Below are 18,916 nucleotides of genomic sequence, written 5' to 3'. Positions count from 1 at the left end.
TTCTAACCTACCAGATAATTGCATGACATTTTTTAACAGTTATGGGGTTACTACGCATATAAGATGATATTGAAAATAAGGTTTCAGCTTTCTAGATGCACTTATCAAAGCTAGAACTGATTTTTCTAACTGGGGGTGTAACACCCCAAAAGTTTTTTTTTAGCGAATACTTGAATTTTCGATTTATCATATCTTGATAGTAAGGGTATATTTTACTTCGCACTTCCTGAATGTGAACTTGACGATATTTGAAACTTGTTTGAAGTGTTATGGTGTAGTTATATAAACTATTCCTACTATGATTATCTTAGTAAATTTATTAAATGGATTAGATATTTATAAAAGTAGGCAGCCCCTTTTTATTTTATTTTATTTTATTTTATTTTCATCCTTATCTTACTAAGTAAGATATATACCCTTTTGGCTCTTATCCTCTCCACCACCCCCTCCAATTTCGTTTTCTCCAAGGAAACAAGACACTAAAACCTCTCCTCTCATAATATTCATCCTCTAAATCAATCATCAAGACTTGCTTTGGTTGAGCCCCAAGAAACTCCACACGGTTGAGGTAAGTTACAAACCTGTTTTTGGACTGCACTGATGTTAGTGTTTTTAGCATAATTCCTTGTATAAAGCTTAGTTTAAAGTGATTCAAGATGTTCTAGAAAGCTATTTAATAGCCCTAAAACTTTAGTTCAGGCTCCAAAACCCAGTTTGGCTTGTGTTTACTCGAAAAGGGGTGATGAAGTACAGGGCAGGTGCTGCCCAGATTTCTGTTTTGCAAACCCTACATGTACTGCTGTTAGTATTTTGAGCATATCTTTTTGTACAAAACTGCTATAGGAGTGATTCGAATTTCTCTGAAACCCGAAGACACATATCTACAACTTTCATTAAGGCCACAAAGTCTATTTTTGCTGTTTACCCCTTTGAAACTGAGCGACAGTACAAAACAGTAGTACTGTCCAGAATTCCTGTTTTGATAGTTTAGGCTGATCTTCACTGATTTCATGTTTATTTTCGACGTGCTGAAACTATTGAACTTAAGTAGATATTTGATTGTTTATTTAAGGTATATATGCACTTGTAAAAGCTAAGAGGAATTGTTTGACGAAGTGGACTTTGGTTGTTCTATTGCGTAGACGATTTGAACTCCTCGAGTTGTGGTAGAACTTGTTGTGTGGTAAAACGCCAAGGTTTGTGTATAAACCTAAACTTGGAATATCTTTATTTTCTGGAAGTTTGAAGTATCTTGATGGGTTGTTTCCTTACCCCTCATCTTATATCATTGTATGGTTATTATCTCAAGTATTGCAAAACTTTCGCTAAATCGCCCACTTGTACGAATTGCTTGATCATTTTGCATCCTTGTTGGGGCTTTTTGCTTCTTGTTGGGGCTCTTTCCTTCTTGTTGCGGTGACTTTTTCATCGATATCGGCATGCCTCTCGATTCAGATCTTTCCCATCTTGACTTCGGATTTACATTTCGTCTTGATGATGGATTTTCATCCATTTTCGAGTACGAGTGGAAAGCCACTTTCAACGTGGCTCTTGATTCTCTTGACTATTGGGTGACGACCCTTCTAGATTTGGGGCTTCGGTCCATCTTGATATTGATTTTGCTTGGTGTGATGGCATGACGTACATATTGGGCGAAATTGGTTAACTGACATACTCTCTTGAATTGAAGTATAAGCTTTCTTGATACTTGAACCTTCGAATATTGATTTCGACATTTGGAAACTCTTCAAGGTTTTGATATTTGATACTTTGATAAACTTGTTTACTTGATTTATTGTTATCTTATTGAGCTACCTATGACGGACAAGGGGATTGGAGAATCTAATGGCTCCAAGCCCAAAGTTTATACACCACTAAGCTTTATGCTTAGCGATAGTTGTTTTCTATCGTAGGTAATGTACGGGAAGAGATTTGAAGATGGCCATTTGGAGTAGACTTTCTGGGAGCCTTAGTGAAGATCACATTTGCATATGCATCAAGGTCTTATAAAATTTTAGGGAATTGTACATGATCCATATGTGACACTTATGTATGAAATTTTGGAGGCTTGTTGGATACAAGACAATATGCTTGTAACTTGAACTTGGTGACTTGTTTTGCTATTTTAGGGTGTGCTTCCAACCCAGGCCATGCCATGTATTGGGTTTACATTTTTCCTTGTAATTATGTACAAAGGAAGATACTAGTTTTTGTGATAATCGCAAGTTTAAGTTTCGTGTATCTTATGGACCCGCAGTGGTGTTGATTTGAAATATAAATTTCAAAATGAAGTTTCTTAAATGTGTTGACTATTTGAGAAGGGAATTACCTTTTTAAATTGATATTCCATCTGAGAAATTTTTCGAAGGGTACAATGGAAAAAAAATGTCTCACTTTCAACCCTTTTTCACACGGGCCTATTTCCGCTATTAAATATTTTTGTGAATATCTTTTGGTATAAATTTGTTCTAAACGTTGTAAGTGTGAAATTAGCTTTTGTTTCGTAAGTGGTATCCTCCCAAAGGGGATACTACAGGGAGTATCTAGTTTCTGCATCCCTTAAGGATCTGCTTACATAGAAAATTGGAAATTGCGTACCTTCTTATTCTCGAACCAAAATGCCACTTACCGTAACCTCGGATACTGCCAAGTGCAAAACAATTGTTCTTCTGCCTTTGGTGTATGCAGAAAGGGTGGGCTCGACAAATATTGCTTCAATTCTTCCAAAGCTCATTGACGCTCTGGTGTCAACACGAAGTCATTTTTCTTTTTCAGCAGTGAAAAGAACTGATGACTTTTGTCCGAAGACCGAGAGATGAACTTGCTCAAAGTTGTGATCCTCCCGGTTAACCTTTGCACTGTTTTTACATTATGGATCACTGCGATGTCTTCAATCGCCTTTATTTTGTCCAAGTTGATTTCTATTCCTGGGTTTGACACCATGAAACCCAAGAACTTGCCCGAGCCTAGTCTGAAGGCTCATTTCTCTGGATTCAACGTCATGTTGTATTTACGAAGTACACCATGCTTTAAATGGTCCTCTGTTTCCAGGAACATAACTAGCATGTCATCAATATAAACTTCCATTCCCTATTTGTTCTTCAAATATCCAGTTAACTAGGCATTGAAAAGTTGCTTCAGCATTTTTTAGTCCGAATGGCATTACATTGTAGGAATATGTGCCATATCTAGTTACAAAAGAAGTTCTCTCTTTGTCCTCTGGATCCATCCGAATCGAGTTGCATCCGGAGTAAGCGTCAAGAAAACTTAACAATTCATGCCCTGTCGTCTCATTAATCATTCAATCAATGTGGGGCAAAGGAAACAAATCCTTCGGGCATGATTTATTTAAATCTTTATAATCTACACACATTTTGAATTTATTACCTTTCTTAGGCACAACTACTATGTTGGCTAACCAGTTCGGGTATCTGACTTCCCGATGGAACCTATTTTTAAAAGTTTGGTTACCTCTTCTTTGATGAGCTTATGTTTAACTTCGGCCATTGGTCTCATTTTCTACTTCACTGGGGGGAAATTTTGATCAAGACTTAGCTTGTGAGTCGTCACCTCCGGTGGAATACCTATCATGTCTAAATGGGACCATACAAAACAAATAATGTTAGCTTGAAGAAATTTAATTAATTTATGCCTGAGCTCCGGGGTTAGCCCCGTGCCCAGCTGTACCTTTTTGTCTGGCATATGTACGAACAAGATGATTTGTTCTAATTCCTCCACAGTAGATGTTACACCTTGGAAATTTTGCGTCGTTTGCATTATAAGTAAACTAACGCAAGCCTAAAGTGGATATGAATCCCTTTTAAGGTTAACGAGAATATCCAATAATTTTAAATATGTACCTTAAGGTTTCGAAGTTAAATGAATCGGCGGAAGTAAGTTCGTTGAAGGCTAGGATTGGTGCCATGTTTTTGGGAGGATTTCGTGTCATTTGAGCTATACATTGGTTATCATTACCTTGATGGGGAGTTATAGGGCTCCTTAGATAGTTAATGAAGTTTTATACAAGTGTCAAGAAGGTTCCATAAGGATTGGCGGTCAAACGAATCGAAAAGAACACGTTTTTGCGAAAATCGGAGTTTGTGGACCAGTATGCGGCCGCAAACTAAGTTTGAGGTGCAGCATACTAAGTTTGAGGTGCAGCATACTGGCCGCAAACTTGCCATTTTGGCTAAGCCTACTGCCCAGCACCACCCCTATATTGTGGAGGGAGTATGCGGTCGCATATTGAGTATGTGGTGCCGCATACTCCCCGCAGCATGGGGCGGTGGGCGGTTTTCAGCCCTTTTTAATGTCTAAAAGATCCCATTTTTCACATTCAACTTTCCACACTTCTCTCCCCACATTATTAGAGAGTTTTTACAGGTTTTACAATATTCCAAAACCCTCCACACCATCAAAAGAGAAGATCAAACTCCAAAACCCCAAGATAATCCATGAAAGATGATTATCTTTGCTTCTAATCAATGTTGTGATGAACTTGGTCTTGGAAGGAGTTGAGTAAGGTGAATTTCTTCTACTGCAAGGTATGTTCTTCATCTTATTTATATGATTGAGTTGGTTTAAAAGGTTTAGCAAGTCTTGGGGAGGACAGAATCATGGTAGAGAAGTCATAAAGTATTGAATTGAAGTTGAAGATTATGAGTTGAACTTGAAAGTGGATTTTGAATTGATTTAATATTAATATGAATATAATTCCTCGTCTATGGTATTGTTGATGTTGTTATTATTGATTAGGAATTGTTTTGGAATTTTGTGGAAGTCGATAAAATAGGGGAAGTGCTGCCCAAATTCTGTTAGCTCGTTAATTACTCTAGTTTTAACTTAAGAGTGTTTTCAAGATTTAACTCTAGAACGAATCATCTTGAATGTAGATTTTCGAGCTTGGAAAGAGAACATTAAGTAGTTAAGGAGACGAAAGTTATGTTAAGTCTAACCCATTCTTTCTTAAGGCATGATTCCTTTGTTGTGAACCTACTCATGATATCCATAATGTCTAATTTTCTAAAAATGCTAGAAGCTTATGATTCTCAAGGTTCTTATGATGTTGTTGATAAATGTCCTCCATGATGATGATTCCATTTCTAGAGATACCAAAGCTTATAGTTCTTGATGTTCTCATGATATTATTGAATTTGTTACATGATTGTTATCTTGTGCATTGTTGTTGATCTCATCTTATGGTAATTGTTCTTCCAAGGTTAGATAAAGCGATAATGAGGATTGCATAATGGCAATTGAAGGTTTACCGACCTTACGTCACTCCGATAAGAGTTATAGCTTTCATTTGGGCTCTCATGCATGCTTTATATATATGTACGTATTTTCTCACACCGAGGTGCACTATAGTCGGTCGGGTAAGGCATGTAGATGTGCACACCACTGCAGTGGGTATGTTATAATGTTACCCTGGACGCAGAATGATATGATATATGGATCGGGTTGCACGTTCCGCAACACTAACCCTTATATTATATATGTATGTATGAAAATATTTTTTGAAAAAAAAAAAAAGCTAACCATATATGACATCCACCTTAAGAGGCATTCAGATATACAGGTTATCTATCTTATCTCATATTTTTTGTCATATCCTTATTATGTTGTTATTCATGCCTTAGATACTCAGTACATCATTCGTACTGACGTCCTTTTGCTTGTGGACGTTGCGTTCATGCCCGTAGGTAGGCAGGGAGACGGATCAGACCCCTAGGTTTCTTCATCAGCAATTACATAGGAGCACTCCATTTTCTTCGGAGTTGCAGTTTAGTGGTATTATTCTTTTGTGTACATATATGAGTATGGCGGGGTCCTGTCCCGTCTTTATGATGTTATGCACTCCATATAGAGGCTCATAGAAAAATGTATATAGTTAGATGCTCTATAACCTCATCGATTCATATTTTTATATCATTTTTAGCAGCCTCGTTGGCTTGTGCCTATTAACAAAGTTGATGGTGATTATATTGACGTGCACATAATTAATGAACTTGTGTCTCTTCCAATTTGTGGTAATTATGAGTTAGCCATGTGGCTCACCTAGATATGATTATGAGATGGATGTTAGAAGGTGCTTGGTAGGTTATCTCTGGGTGCCCGTCGCGGCCCTCTGGTTGGGTCATGACAGTAGATTTGGTTGCGTCTGAATCATCCGGCAGCATGAACGACTTGGGAACGCCTAAGTCATCTTCCTCAGTGTTTGTGTTATGTCCCGTGTTCTCGTATAATTGGAAATCGAGAAATAATTACGACTTGTGTGTTATAAGGAAATATTTTGATTTTGGTGAATATGACTAGGTTGGTTATGGAATCATTGATGTTAAGACATCGGGGAAGGCCGAGGGTAAATTTGGAATTTCGGAAATTAGTTTCGGGAACTACAAAACGGGACGTTTAATGAATTGGGCCAAGAAAAATATAAAACAAAATTGAGGCCCAAAGCTTGGAGGTGGCCGGCCATAGCAAGGTCCAAGCCCATTTTATTAAAGTCATGTGATGTGCACATGACCAATACTATGGATATATATCAAGTCTTAACTTAGTAATTATCAAGAACAAAAGAAAATCAAAGAACACCACAAAATAGGCATTCGGCCGAACCAAGAAATAGAGAGAAAGAAAAATTGTGCTAGCTTGTGTTGTGATCCAAAGACCTTGATTTTTGCATAGTTGTGAAGTGCTCAAGACCCTCTTCAACGGGGTACAATTTGTTTGGCACAAGAACCACGTTTGCGGCAAGTCGGGTTTTCAAGAAAAGGTGAGAATTCTTCCACTTTAATGTTATGGAATTGATGTGAATGTGTTAAGGATTGAAAATAGACGAGAATCCCGTAACCTTGATGTGTGGATGAAGCCGTGAGTGTGTGTGTATTATGCATTGTGGCCGTGAGCCCTAGGAGGGAGAAAGAATATGAATTTGATCTTGTTTAGTTTGTTTAATGCGTCGTTGTGACCTTTATGTCGTAAATGAACGTTTAAAGAATTGAATTGGCGTTGGAAAAGGATTCCGGATCATTACGGGAAAGTGTATACCTTTTGTATATTTGCGTATATCATTGTATATCTTTGATGCTAAAGACTTTAAATATGACTTATGGTTGATGTTAATGAATTCGGAATGAAACAATGAAAGTTAGAATGTTCGTCGTAAATTTTTGACGTTTTGAGTAAAGTATGGAAAGTAGTGAACTTTGGGAAGTTTGTATATGGTTTGGAACCTATTTGAGATGTGATTGAATAATCTTGAATGATTGAATGAATACAATAATGTGGATATAGATTTGGAATTTTGAAGCTTGAATGAAAAGTTGCCAACTTATGTAATAAGGTAGAATTTTGAAGTTAGTATGGTTTGAATATGATTTGTGTTGTTTGATGATGTGTGGGCTGTTGTTGTCGATGTATTTTGAGCCGAGCCAAGTCTCGGGGGTGTTAGATTTATAGGGGAAATGCTGCCGAAATTTCGGTAGACAAAAATCAAGTTAATGGGAACTTTAAGCCTAAGAGTCTCAAATTGGTAACTTTGACCATTTGCAGATTTCGGACGAAACGGGAGTTGATTTTAAGGAGAGCATAAGACGTCTATAAGGTATGTAAAGCTTCCCACTTCTTCGTTTGGCATGTCTTAGTATGTTAGGTGAATATTGGAACCTCCGGAGCATTTCTGCTCCTCGAAACCCGATCAACAGAAAAGTTACTATTCATTCAATTCAATTGAAGCCTAAGGGCTCTATTTTGGCTAGAATGCCACCAATCGCCCGAAACCTATCAAAATGTGATCGGGTCACTTGATAATGATTATGTATGACCTTTTGGCCTATAAATGTTCGTAAACTATGTTCGCCACCTCAATTTGACTCGAGGTGGGCCCGCTAACCCCGAGACGCCCTGTTTGTCCTATCGGGCTCTCCTTTTGAATAAAGTTCGATATGACCCCTTTGATTTCGAAACGTTCCTCTATGAGATATGCTTCGATTACTATGATATGTTAAATTACGCTTTTGAGTTATATGCACTACTTTGAAAACGTTTTGTGGAATGAACATTCGTACCAACTAACGATTTGACTATTTTTGGGTTTATGAAGGGATATATGAACTCATTATGTTTTGAAAGGCTATTTTGAAATATGTATTGCATTTGTTTACTCACGACTCCGCTCGTGCCCTATTATGACTTCGTTCACCGGTTCCCGGGCCGGTTATGATTCGTGCGCCTTATGATAATTCGGCCGTATGCTGTGTTGCGGTTCCCGAGGCTTCGCCATAGGGCCGGGTTCCGTTTGGAGTTATGTTGTGATATGGCTCGTGATGCGATACGCTCACCTATGTTTGTGTTTGTGATCGGGGATGTACGGAGATTTGAAACCTTCTGGTGTTATGCTGTGTGTGGTGCTAGCGTCGGAGTGGCGACCACGTTCTTAAGCGTTTGCATGATTTCGTTTGCATTATGTATACGTATATGATTTTGATACGGATTTTGACATACTGATTTGTACTCCACTTTGTCATCTGATTTGCTTTCGGTTTTGGCCCATATTTCTGTACTCCGTGCTTTACATACTCAGTACATATTTCGTACTGACCCCTTTTCTCCGGGGGCTGCGTTTCATGCCCGCAGGTGCAGATATTGGTGATCCTCCACTGTAGGCTTCACTCTTTGCTACTTCGGAGTACTCCTTCTTGACTCGGAGTCCACTTTTGGTACAGACTCCCTTTTGCTATGTATATTCTGTACATTTGACTATTTGGGTACGGCGGGGCCCTGTCTCGCCATATGTCTTTGTTTTGAGTTCGTAGAGGCCTGTAGTCATATATGTGGGGCGAGGGTCCTATATATGTTTGTCTGATTTTGTTTTTCTAGTCTTAAAGAGGTCCGTTTGTTTTGATGGCCCTGAATGGCCCTTATGCTTATATTTGCATTTTTGACCGGCGATGTCTATTCCGCCGCTCAGTTTGGATCCGATATGACATTTTGATTTGTAAAACCGCTTAAGACATATTTTGATATAAACTATGTTTGATATGACTTTTATGAAATTCTTAAATAAGTTTGGATTTGGCAATGAATATGTAATTTGGTCTGGGTACCCAAGTAGGGTGCCAGTCGCGGCCCACGGGGCTGGGTCGTGACAGTTTGTCGCTTCTTACTCTTTCCTCGGGCTGTTTGGGCGCGAGTCATGTGATTTCTATTTAGCATCTTTGTCTCTTACTGGCTCTTCTATGGACTTTGAGGGTAGTGCCTTTGGTGTCGAGCTGCTTCTCCAACTGCAAATATCTCTCTGGCCACTGGTTGCTCCCCATGAACTGTTTTCACCCCCTCCGGGGTTGGAAATTTCAATATTTGGTGTAACGTCGAGGGTACTGCCCTCATGTCATGCACCCAAGGTCTACCAAGGAATGCATTGTATCTCATCTCTCCTTCGATGATGTAGAACTTCATTTGCCGAACTGTCCCGGCGGTATTCACCAGTAGTGTGATTTCCTCCTTCGTAGTTTCACATGCCATGTTGAACCCGTTGAGAATCCAGGCTGCCTGCAATAATTTGGTCCAACAGCCCCAACTGCTCTACCACTTTTCAACTGATAATATCGGCTGAACTACCTGGATCAATCAAAATACGCTTAACATGATATTTATAAATAAGGACAGAAATTATCGAAGCATCATTGTGGGGTTAAATGATGCCCTCTGCATCTTCATCACTGAAAGAGATGGACCCCTTCAGTACGTAATCCCTAGTTCTTTTTTTCCCGAGTGATCGAGACCTTTGTCCTCTTCATCATCGGACCTCGAGGAATTTTTGCCCCGCCGATAATCATATTGATCATGTGTTGGGTTCCACTGGTTCGAACTGCTTATTTGCTTCCCTGCTTTTGTAATTTCCTTTGGCCCGGTCACTTAAGAATTTGTGCAAGTGCCCGTTCTTCAACAGTCGAGCTACTTTATCCCTTAGTTGCTGACAATCCTCAGTCTGATAGCCATGAGTACCGTGGTACTCGCACACCACATTCAAATCTCTTTAAGCAGGATCGAACCGAACAGCCTTATCCATCTCGTGTCCTTAATTCGTAGAATCAACATTGACATTGTACTCGAACAACTTCGGGATCTTGCCACTGCTAGACGACCCATTGGTATCATTCCTAAATTGCAAACCTTAGTTACCTGAACCGTAATTATTTCGCCTACCAATCCTGACCAAGTGATGTTTGTGACCACTTTTTCCTTTGTCCATCCTAAAGTTGGACCTTTTCGACTGACTGTATGGCTGGTATCTATCCTTTGATAGCTTCGCCTCTGTCTCGACCACCCTTTTCGGTCTATTTGCATTTATGCTTTAGGTTACCAAACCCGATGGAAGCTCGAGTTGATCATCCTCCACTTGAATTTTGGACTCGTATCTGTTGTGGACATCGGCCCATGTCACCGCCTAGTATTCTAGCAAGTTATCCTTTAGAACGAGGCGACGAAACTCCGAGGGTTTAGCTCCTTGGTGAAAGCTTGTGCTTCCCATTCCTCCGGAATTGGGGGCAAAAGCATTTGTTCCTTTTGGAATCTCGATACAAACTCTTGTAGTAATTTATTTTCCTTTTGGGAGATTTTGAACATATCGGCGTTCCTTGCTTGAACCTTCCAAGCTCTAGCATGAGCCTTTATAAAAGTATCTGCAAGCATTTCAAACGAGTTAACAGAATGTTCAAGAAGCATAGAATACCATGTCATTGCCCCTTTGGATAATGTTTCGCCGAACTTCCTTAGTAGCAGCAATTTAATTTCTTCCTCTTCGAGATCATTGCCTTTTATGGCACAAGTATAGGAAGTCACGTGTTCTTATGGATCCGTTGTTCCATCGTACATAGGAATTTCCAGCATCTTAAACCTCTTTGGCATTAACTTCGGAGCCACGCTCGGAGGGTAACACCTTTAACGGTGCCGATTGGAATCTGGCCCTCTTAAGATCGGTGGGGCCTCGGGGATCTGGTCTACTCGTGAATTATAAATTTCCACCTTTTTCTCATCGGTGTCGATCCGTTTGGCAAGTGGTTGAAGCCTTTTCAGGACTTCGGTCGACCCATTAGAGCCCGATCCATTGTCGTAATCAGCGACTTAATCATTCCTGCAGATCGATTTTGCCGATTTGGCTCGGTCCCTCCACACTTGCGCTACTGTTCTTCTTTTGGAGTTGAGCTATAATCACCCGTTGTTCCTGTAACATATCAAAAATTAAGGGTAAGGTAATTTCTTCTCCTATATCACCCGGTGGGAGCTCGAGTTGATCATCCTCCACTTGAATTTTGGACTCGTATCTGTTGTGGACATCGGCCCATGTCACCGCCTCGTATTCTAACAAGTTATCCTTTAGAACGAGGCGGCGGAACTCCGAGGCTTTAGCTCCTTGGTGAAAGCTTGCGCTGCCCATTCCTCCGGAATTGGGGGCAAAAGCATTCGTTCCTTTTGGAATCTCAATACAAACTCTCATAGTAATTTATTTTCCTTTTGGGTGATTTTGAATATATCGGCGTTCCTTGCTTGAACCTTCCAAGCTCTAGCATGAGCCTTTATAAAAGTATCTGCAAGTATTTCAAACGAGTTAACAGAATGTTCAGGAAGCATAGAATACCATGTCATTTCCCCTTTGGATAATGTTTCGCCGAACTTCCTTAGTAGCAGCAATTTAATTTCATCCTCTTCGAGATCATTGCCTTTTATGGCACAAGTATAGAAAGTCACGTGTTCTTGTGGATCCGTTGTTCCATCGTACTTAGGAATGTCCGGCATCTTAAACCTCTTTGGCATCAACTTCGGGGCCACACTCGGAGGGTAACACCTTTGACTGTGCCGCTTGGAATCCGGCCCTTTTAAGATCGGTGGGGCCTCGGGGATCTGGTCCACTCGTGAATTATAAGTTTCCACCTTTTTCTCATTAGTGTCGATTCCATTTGGGCAGTGCTTCAAGCATTTTCAGGACTTCGGACGACCCATTGGAGCCCGATCCATTGTCGTAATTAGCGACTTGATCATTCCTGCAGACCGGTTTTCCGATTTGGCTCGGTCCATCCACACTTGCGCTGCTGTTCTTCTTTTGGAGTTGAGCTATAGTCTCCCATATCACCCAGTGTCTTTCGCACAGAAGCACGCAGTGAAATCACGAGGTTATTGTTGTTAAATGGATCATCAAGCTAACTGTCGTCGACATTCAGGTTGACAGCGTCATTCGAATTGATAGCATTATGATCAACAGGGTGAACGCCATTTGGATCTTGGGGTAACTCGTCGACCGACACCCTGTTATTGTTGTTTTCGACGTGGTGACCTGGTTCACCATTACTGTTCAAGTGAATTGACTGGCTGTTGTTTGACATTTTGAGGTTAACCTGAAATCACAAACTTCAAGAGAACAAGTGAAAGTATGGTTGTAAACAAATCACCACTATTATCTTTAGCCCCAAGTGGGCGCCAAACTGTTTACCCCTAAAAAGGTAACAATTGAATTTATACGCGGTTTAAAGGATACATAGTTTGATTAGCTGTTAACGTAATGAAATAAGAAATAACAATCAGTTGAATATAGCAAATAAAGAGAGTAATAACCTATTTCGTGTATGACTTCACTGCAAAATTGGTCTGGCCAGGAGTATAGTGCTACGAACCTGAGCTAAATTAAAAGAGAGCGTAAGCTTTTTTGAAGAGGTAATACAGAGTAAATATATGTGTAAGCGTAAAGAAATTAGAGAGCTAAAATAAGAGGGTTTCACCCCCATTTATAGTTACAAGAATGAGCTTCTCCTTAAACCCTAAAAGCCTGATAAAACCCTAATACTAAAGACGGCGCCTCCACAGCTATTCGAGTAACGGACGGCGTAACGGGAGGTGAGAAATCAGGCTCGTAACGGATTTCTCGCATGTGTTGACTGGCTTATCTTCGGTCTCTGGTGTCACTTCGGCTTCTGTTGTCTCTTCGGCTTCTGGTGTCTCTTCGATTGTGAGCATCGACACGTCGGGCATTAATTCATCCGAACCACCAAACTCAATCCAACGCCACATCTCTCGGCGTTCATATTTTACTCCGACCTCTCATGGCACTTTACACCAGTTTTTACCGTATACAAAACTATTTATAAAGTAGTCCAGTGCAAAATTTACTCTTGTCACCTTATTGGTAGTTGGAGTCCTAGTAGATGGTCCCAAAAGTTCTAAAATTTTCTATGCAGATTGGTTGGATGCAGGGGTAGATTTAGATCATTGTATGGTACATTCGCGTGGATTCGATATTTGTATTGAAAAATCCAATAAATATGTAAGAACTACAACCTAAGAACTCATTAACAAAGTGTGTTGTTGTTCTTATGCCAGAGAAGGAACCTTTTAAGCTCTGCTTCTTCTCGGGTCAGGGATTCGAGTTTAGTAGGACATTACAATACAAAGAAATCACATCATAAAAGTATGAAGAGTATACCTAGCCGTATGGGTCCGATAATTTTGCATAAATAATCAGTAAGAAAAAGGTGTCCAAAAGAAATGACTTGACGCTACTACTGTTCAATCTTTTTGAAACATTTTACTGTCAATTCCATCAAGATATGACAGAAATTTAAATAGCGAGTATTAATCAGTAAGTACATCGATCTCCTCAATTATTAGTGCGGCCAAATTAATATTACGCCTTTTGTGCCACTATAATCTTTTAAAGTTAGTGGTGATTATTAGTTTCCATACATATACCCAACGGACGTTTCATTTTCTCTGCCAATTTGAGTATACACACGTTAACAATGCAACAGAAAAGGAAAAATATTCCATCAAGTTTGAGTTTTGGAAAATGGAAAAATTGTTGGTGAAAAGCGTTTTTTTCCTTTATGAAATCTATTTTGTATTAAATTATTCGTGCTAGTGGGTTCTGAATTCTAGTTGATTATAAAAAATAAAAAGGGGAAGAATAAGTCCGTGTTCATTTTTGTTCTCCATAATTTTATTGCATTTCTACTTTAAAATTAGGAAACAATTTGGCACACGACTTGGCTTTATGTCCAAGCAATGAAAAAACAAAGTGTGCCATTACTCAGTGATTGGCAATGGAAGTTTGAATTTAAATTTTGATTCTTCAAGAAAAAAATATTACTAAGCTAGGTCCTGTAGAAAAGTAAAATCAAGGATCTATCTTTACAGACTTTACTAGACCCTTCAATGTTCTCGTTGGAATTTAGTGTATATATTGTATCGAATCGACAAATGTAAAGAGAATTGAGGTTTCACCTCATTTTTAAATTTTACCCCTATATAGGGGTTAATTTTGATCTAGTTCCCCTATATTTTTGTATATATTTTATATATGTTCTAATAAAACTCCATCATCATGTGGTGTTTATCTAAAGGGATCTTAACATATTTAGGTAGGTGGCTATAAAAAATTTCACCCACTTAGCCATAATCGTTTGTAGTTGTTGCTGATGTATCCTACTATAAAGGGATTATAATAAGTATATAATATATACATACTAATTATACACAGATATACAGTGATTATACTGACCAAAATTTGGAGAGAGAAAAAAGTGTAACTAATAGGATTATTTTTTATTGTGGACTTCGTTATGAGGTTGTGTAGTGTACAAATCACTTACAAAGAAATCCTAAATATAACAATAGAAAATAAGTACTAGAGTAGATATTTTAGGGTTTGCTTTTATAGATACTAGTGGAATGTTCAAATATGGATTTAGCTAGGGTCACACTATATGAAGTCAGAGAAATTAGGGTTTCTTTTTTTTTAAGAAATTAGGGTTAATAGCAATTTGACTGAGTTGATGAGCTCCCAATAAGAAAAAGCCAGTCAGAACAAGCATAAATTAGGTTGTCTTTTAGTGAACATAGCGAAAAGTACATGTACCTGCCACTACTTTGAACACTCCCAGTCCAAACAGAAAGCTCACGGGTTTAATCAAACCCAGCACTAGCTCTTCAATACCTAGGTTTTTTTTTTCAGACCTAATGAATCTACTCTTCTATTTGTCCATAAATGTGTGCCTTTGATTTGTTATAGATAGAGGGGCAGCAACAAATACCCGGTGAAATTCCACAAGTAGGGTCTGAAGAAATAATGATAATTGAATCGTACGTGAATTGAACTCGCAACTTTATGATTTCGAGTTAGACGTGCTAACATTGCGTCAAGGATCCACTTGGATAAAAAGATAGATGCAACACGAGGACTTTCCAGAGATAATCACCCATCCTAGACAGAGGGGAAACCAGTAATTATTTCCATCAATTTCATTGTTGGGCAATAATTATTTCCATCACTTTCACTGTTTATAAATTAGGGGAAGTTTGAAAATGATCATCAGAACAATTACGTTTAGTAGATATTCTCCAAAGCCAAAAATCAATAAAAGGCGTTTCGTTCAGTATGAAATAGGTTAAAGAAGGGCAAAGTACTACTATACATATGTACCCCCACCGAGTTCGAATTAAGTGGTCCTATTAATTGGTGCGGTTACCTTGAGTCCAATGTTTGTTAGAAGTCATTTAGTCTAGTTATGATAGATTTATATAGGAAATGAAGAGAACATCAAATGCTAGGAACACGATTTTTTTTGTTTTTGTTATTATGCTAGTACTAGTAATAATAATTACGCTTATTAATTTTATTGTTTGCCGTTTTTCAATTAAGGTGTACTTAAATGGAGTAGTCAACAAAGTTTTCCTAACTTGTTTGTGATTGAGACACGGTTCTAACTTGCTTGTTATTGAGGCTATGGTTGTCTCTCTCAGCTATTTAAAGTTCCTACGAGCTTGTCTTTAGAACACATTCTAAGTTTAGCAATCCTAGCTCCAAGAAAGAAAGAAAAAAAAGATTAGAAAGAAAGCTTCATCAAGATCCATTCTTTGTATGTGAAAGACAAAACCCTCTAATGCATGGAACTTTTGTGCAATTGTAGAGAGTAGTAATTACTTGCTCTAAAAAGCTTTTTGTTTCTTCAATATTTTAGTCAAAATATATTCCACAACCCTAATTAAATTTGCTTTGACCGAAATGTTCCCTGCCAGTAATAGTAGTACTGGGAACCCTGTTCCTCAGTACACTTCCTCTTCCTTTCATAGCTCTTCACCCTTTCTTGGCCTCAATGGAAACCAAATTCTCCTTCATCAATATTACCAAAATCAGTTCTCTAGCCACTACCTGGCAAAGAACACGGGATTCTCAGCAAACAATATTATCAACTGTCCAAATAACAATCAAGATCATTGTGACAATTCCTTCAGGTCATTTCCCATCAAGAAGAAAATCAAGAAAAAAGAGAGGTGTAGTAAGATTTTGACGGCTCAAGGTCCAAGGGATCGGAGAGTAAGACTCTCCATTGGTATTGCTCGAAAGTTCTTTGATCTTCAAGAAATGCTAGGTTTTGACAAACCAAGCAAAACAATGGATTGGCTATTCACAAACTCCAAACTAGCCATTGAGGAGTTGACTAATTGGTTAACTCTTCGGGATCATCAGTCAAAGATTTCAGGTTCGATCCCTAACCCCATCAACTCACTTCGAAGTAGGAGCTTAAACTCAAGTACTACAATGAACCTGATTAGGTTATCTCTGAGGTCGGCCCCCTCTAACCTCGTGAGCCCTGTCCTGCTTTGCCTTAAACTAGAACTCCGAAACCAAGTTACCAAAATAAGCTCCCCAAGGTCGCACCTAAGATCCAAAAGAATGCTTGAGAACTTTTTTTCTTTAAGACACCGTCACCCGCGTCATAATGCATGAGAAATAACAACATACCTAGAGTTAGCTTATTTACGCATAGCGTTATCCTATCTTTGAACAATTCTGGCGAGGAAGATATTTTATGTGGTCCGTTAAACTGACATCATCATTTCAATTCTATTGTATTTATGTAGGAGCAACGAAGTCCACCTGCGAAGAGAGTACTGCAAAGGGTGGTGCTTCATATGCATCAGAGTTTGAGGACCTGGCAATAGCAACAAATCCCAAAAGAGGAAAAGAAAATGAAGAAGTAAAAGATGAGGCAACAAATCATGTCCAAATTGTAAGAGAGTCAAGGGCCAAGGCAAGAGCAAGAGCTAGAGAAAGAACAATCAAGAAAATGTGGAGCGGAATTGAAAATAGCCACAGATCATCAGCTAATTCTCAGATAATATCTAATTTATTTGGAAAGAAGGATATTAGGGAAATGGAAGAACAATTTTGTAAGAACAAATTACAAGCAAGTGAAGGAGCAAACAAAGAGACAATTAGGGGATCTGGAGCTACCAATATTAAGATCAAGCCTTCTTTAATCTTGGGTTTTCACCCTAATCTCTGTGCTCCAATAGAGTCAGGTACCTACTATGGTAGCTCTTCTTCCAACAATGGAAACTGCGACATTTGTAGAAATATGGTGAATCCAACTGAAACTGCTGCTATGACCACAGTCACTTCCTCACCACAAGGTATCATTTAGGCTTCAAGTTTATATACACCGACAGTAAAAACATTATAATATATATATATATATATATATATATATATATATATATATATATATATATATATTACACTAATCGGTATAGTGTAGCATAATATAGAATGTTATTATACCTTTTTAAGATATTAGTTAATGCTTATCATAGAGAGTTATTTATGTTCATTTTATAAGGGAGCTGATTGTGTAAATATTTTTTACACCATCAGTAAATTTTTTTATTTTTTTTTTGATTTTTTACACCATCGATATATAAAATTTACACTCTCACTTTAATATCCTTTCTTTGAGCAGGACTTCACAGTCGCTGGAGACCATGGGACTCATATCACAGCAGCCAAATCTAATATGGGGGAAATGCAAGCTAAGGTTTCGTGTGTTTATTTCTTTCTCCCTACCTTTCTCTGTGGCCATAGGTAATGGGTGTATAAGTCTTTAGCACAGGCAGATCTAAGATTTAGATTTGTTAAAATTATACGCTGCCCTATAAATCTCAGAAGGGATGATGTGAGGACAGGGTTATAGCTCATATTTATTCTTGGATTTACTTTATATGCTCTTAGGAATTTTTGTAATATCAATGTAATTTTATTTATTGCAGCAGATTGCTTGATTTATTTTCTAGGTTACCAAATATTTAAGCTTAGTATACCCAGTTACTTATTGGCTTAAATATGTTGAATTCTGTGTGACTATCTCAACTAAAACTTTAATCAAATCGTTAGGGAGAATAAATCACCTTACGTGTAGGTTTGATTCTTTTTTATGAGCCGAATACGTAAATAAGTTTTTGCTTCTTGCATAGCGGTGAGATTTGAACTCATGGCATTTGTTTTCTCTAATAATGTAACATATTGAAGTATGAACCTTAACGGAATAAAAATGTAAGATGTTACAGAAAATATAATATAACTTTATATTTAATTATAATATATATGACATAGAGTCCGTTTGGATTGGCTTATAAGTTGCTTATAAGTTGTTTATAAGCTGTTTTCAGCTTTTTTGAGTGTTTGGCTGGCCAGCTTAAAGTCATTTTGTGCTTAAAATAAGCTCAAAAAAAATTAGGCCCATTTGACTTAGCTTATCTAAAACAGCTTATAAGCTGAAAACACCTTATAAGTAAAAAAAAATAAGTTAGACTACCCTAATTTTTTTTTTTTTTAGCTTATAAGTTGTTTTCAACTTATAGGCATAAGCCCATCCAAACAGGCTGATACTACTAAACTTGAGACTGTAAAACAGTTTGCACAAAAGTTATGCTCATCGTTGATAAACAACTAAGTAGGCGTTTGGTCATAGATCCTAAATATTTTTCACTTTATTTGGAACTTATGAAGTTGTGTTTGTTTAATTTTTTTTGCAAAGAATGTTTGGAATAATGTTCATGTTTAAATGTATCTAAATACAACTTCAAA

At 38.1% G+C, this 18,916-nt stretch overlaps 1 protein-coding gene across 1 annotated transcript; it reads left to right on the top strand.

The window, feature by feature from the left end:
- Positions 1-15,871: 15,871 nt before the first annotated feature.
- On the top strand, positions 15,872-18,104 carry LOC132619248 (transcription factor CYCLOIDEA-like). Its single transcript, XM_060334188.1, has 3 exons — positions 15,872-16,565; positions 17,020-17,466; positions 17,793-18,104. Exons 1-3 carry the CDS (start codon positions 16,055-16,057, stop codon positions 17,843-17,845), a joined length of 1,011 nt encoding a protein of 336 aa, XP_060190171.1. The 5' UTR covers positions 15,872-16,054; the 3' UTR covers positions 17,846-18,104.
- Positions 18,105-18,916: the final 812 nt, after the last annotated feature.

The sequence above is a fragment of the Lycium barbarum genome, chromosome 11 (assembly GCF_019175385.1).
Source record: "Lycium barbarum isolate Lr01 chromosome 11, ASM1917538v2, whole genome shotgun sequence".
NCBI classification, from domain to species: domain Eukaryota; kingdom Viridiplantae; phylum Streptophyta; class Magnoliopsida; order Solanales; family Solanaceae; genus Lycium; species Lycium barbarum.
Note: the sequence above shows the minus strand (reverse complement) of the source record. Positions and strands in the feature narration are given on the sequence as shown.

What these genes read in the sequence shown, in the direction of transcription:
- LOC132619248 (XM_060334188.1), top strand. Translation starts at nt 16,055, where the DNA reads ATGTTCCCTGCCAGTAATAGTAGTACTGGGAACCCTGTTCCTCAGTAC. An exon ending in CCCCATCAACTCACTTCGAA is followed by an intron (nt 16,566 to 17,019) that starts GTAGGAGCTTAA and finishes AAAGAGGAAAAG; the next exon opens with AAAATGAAGAAGTAAAAGAT. An exon ending in AGTCACTTCCTCACCACAAG is followed by an intron (nt 17,467 to 17,792) that starts GTATCATTTAGG and finishes TTCTTTGAGCAG; the next exon opens with GACTTCACAGTCGCTGGAGA.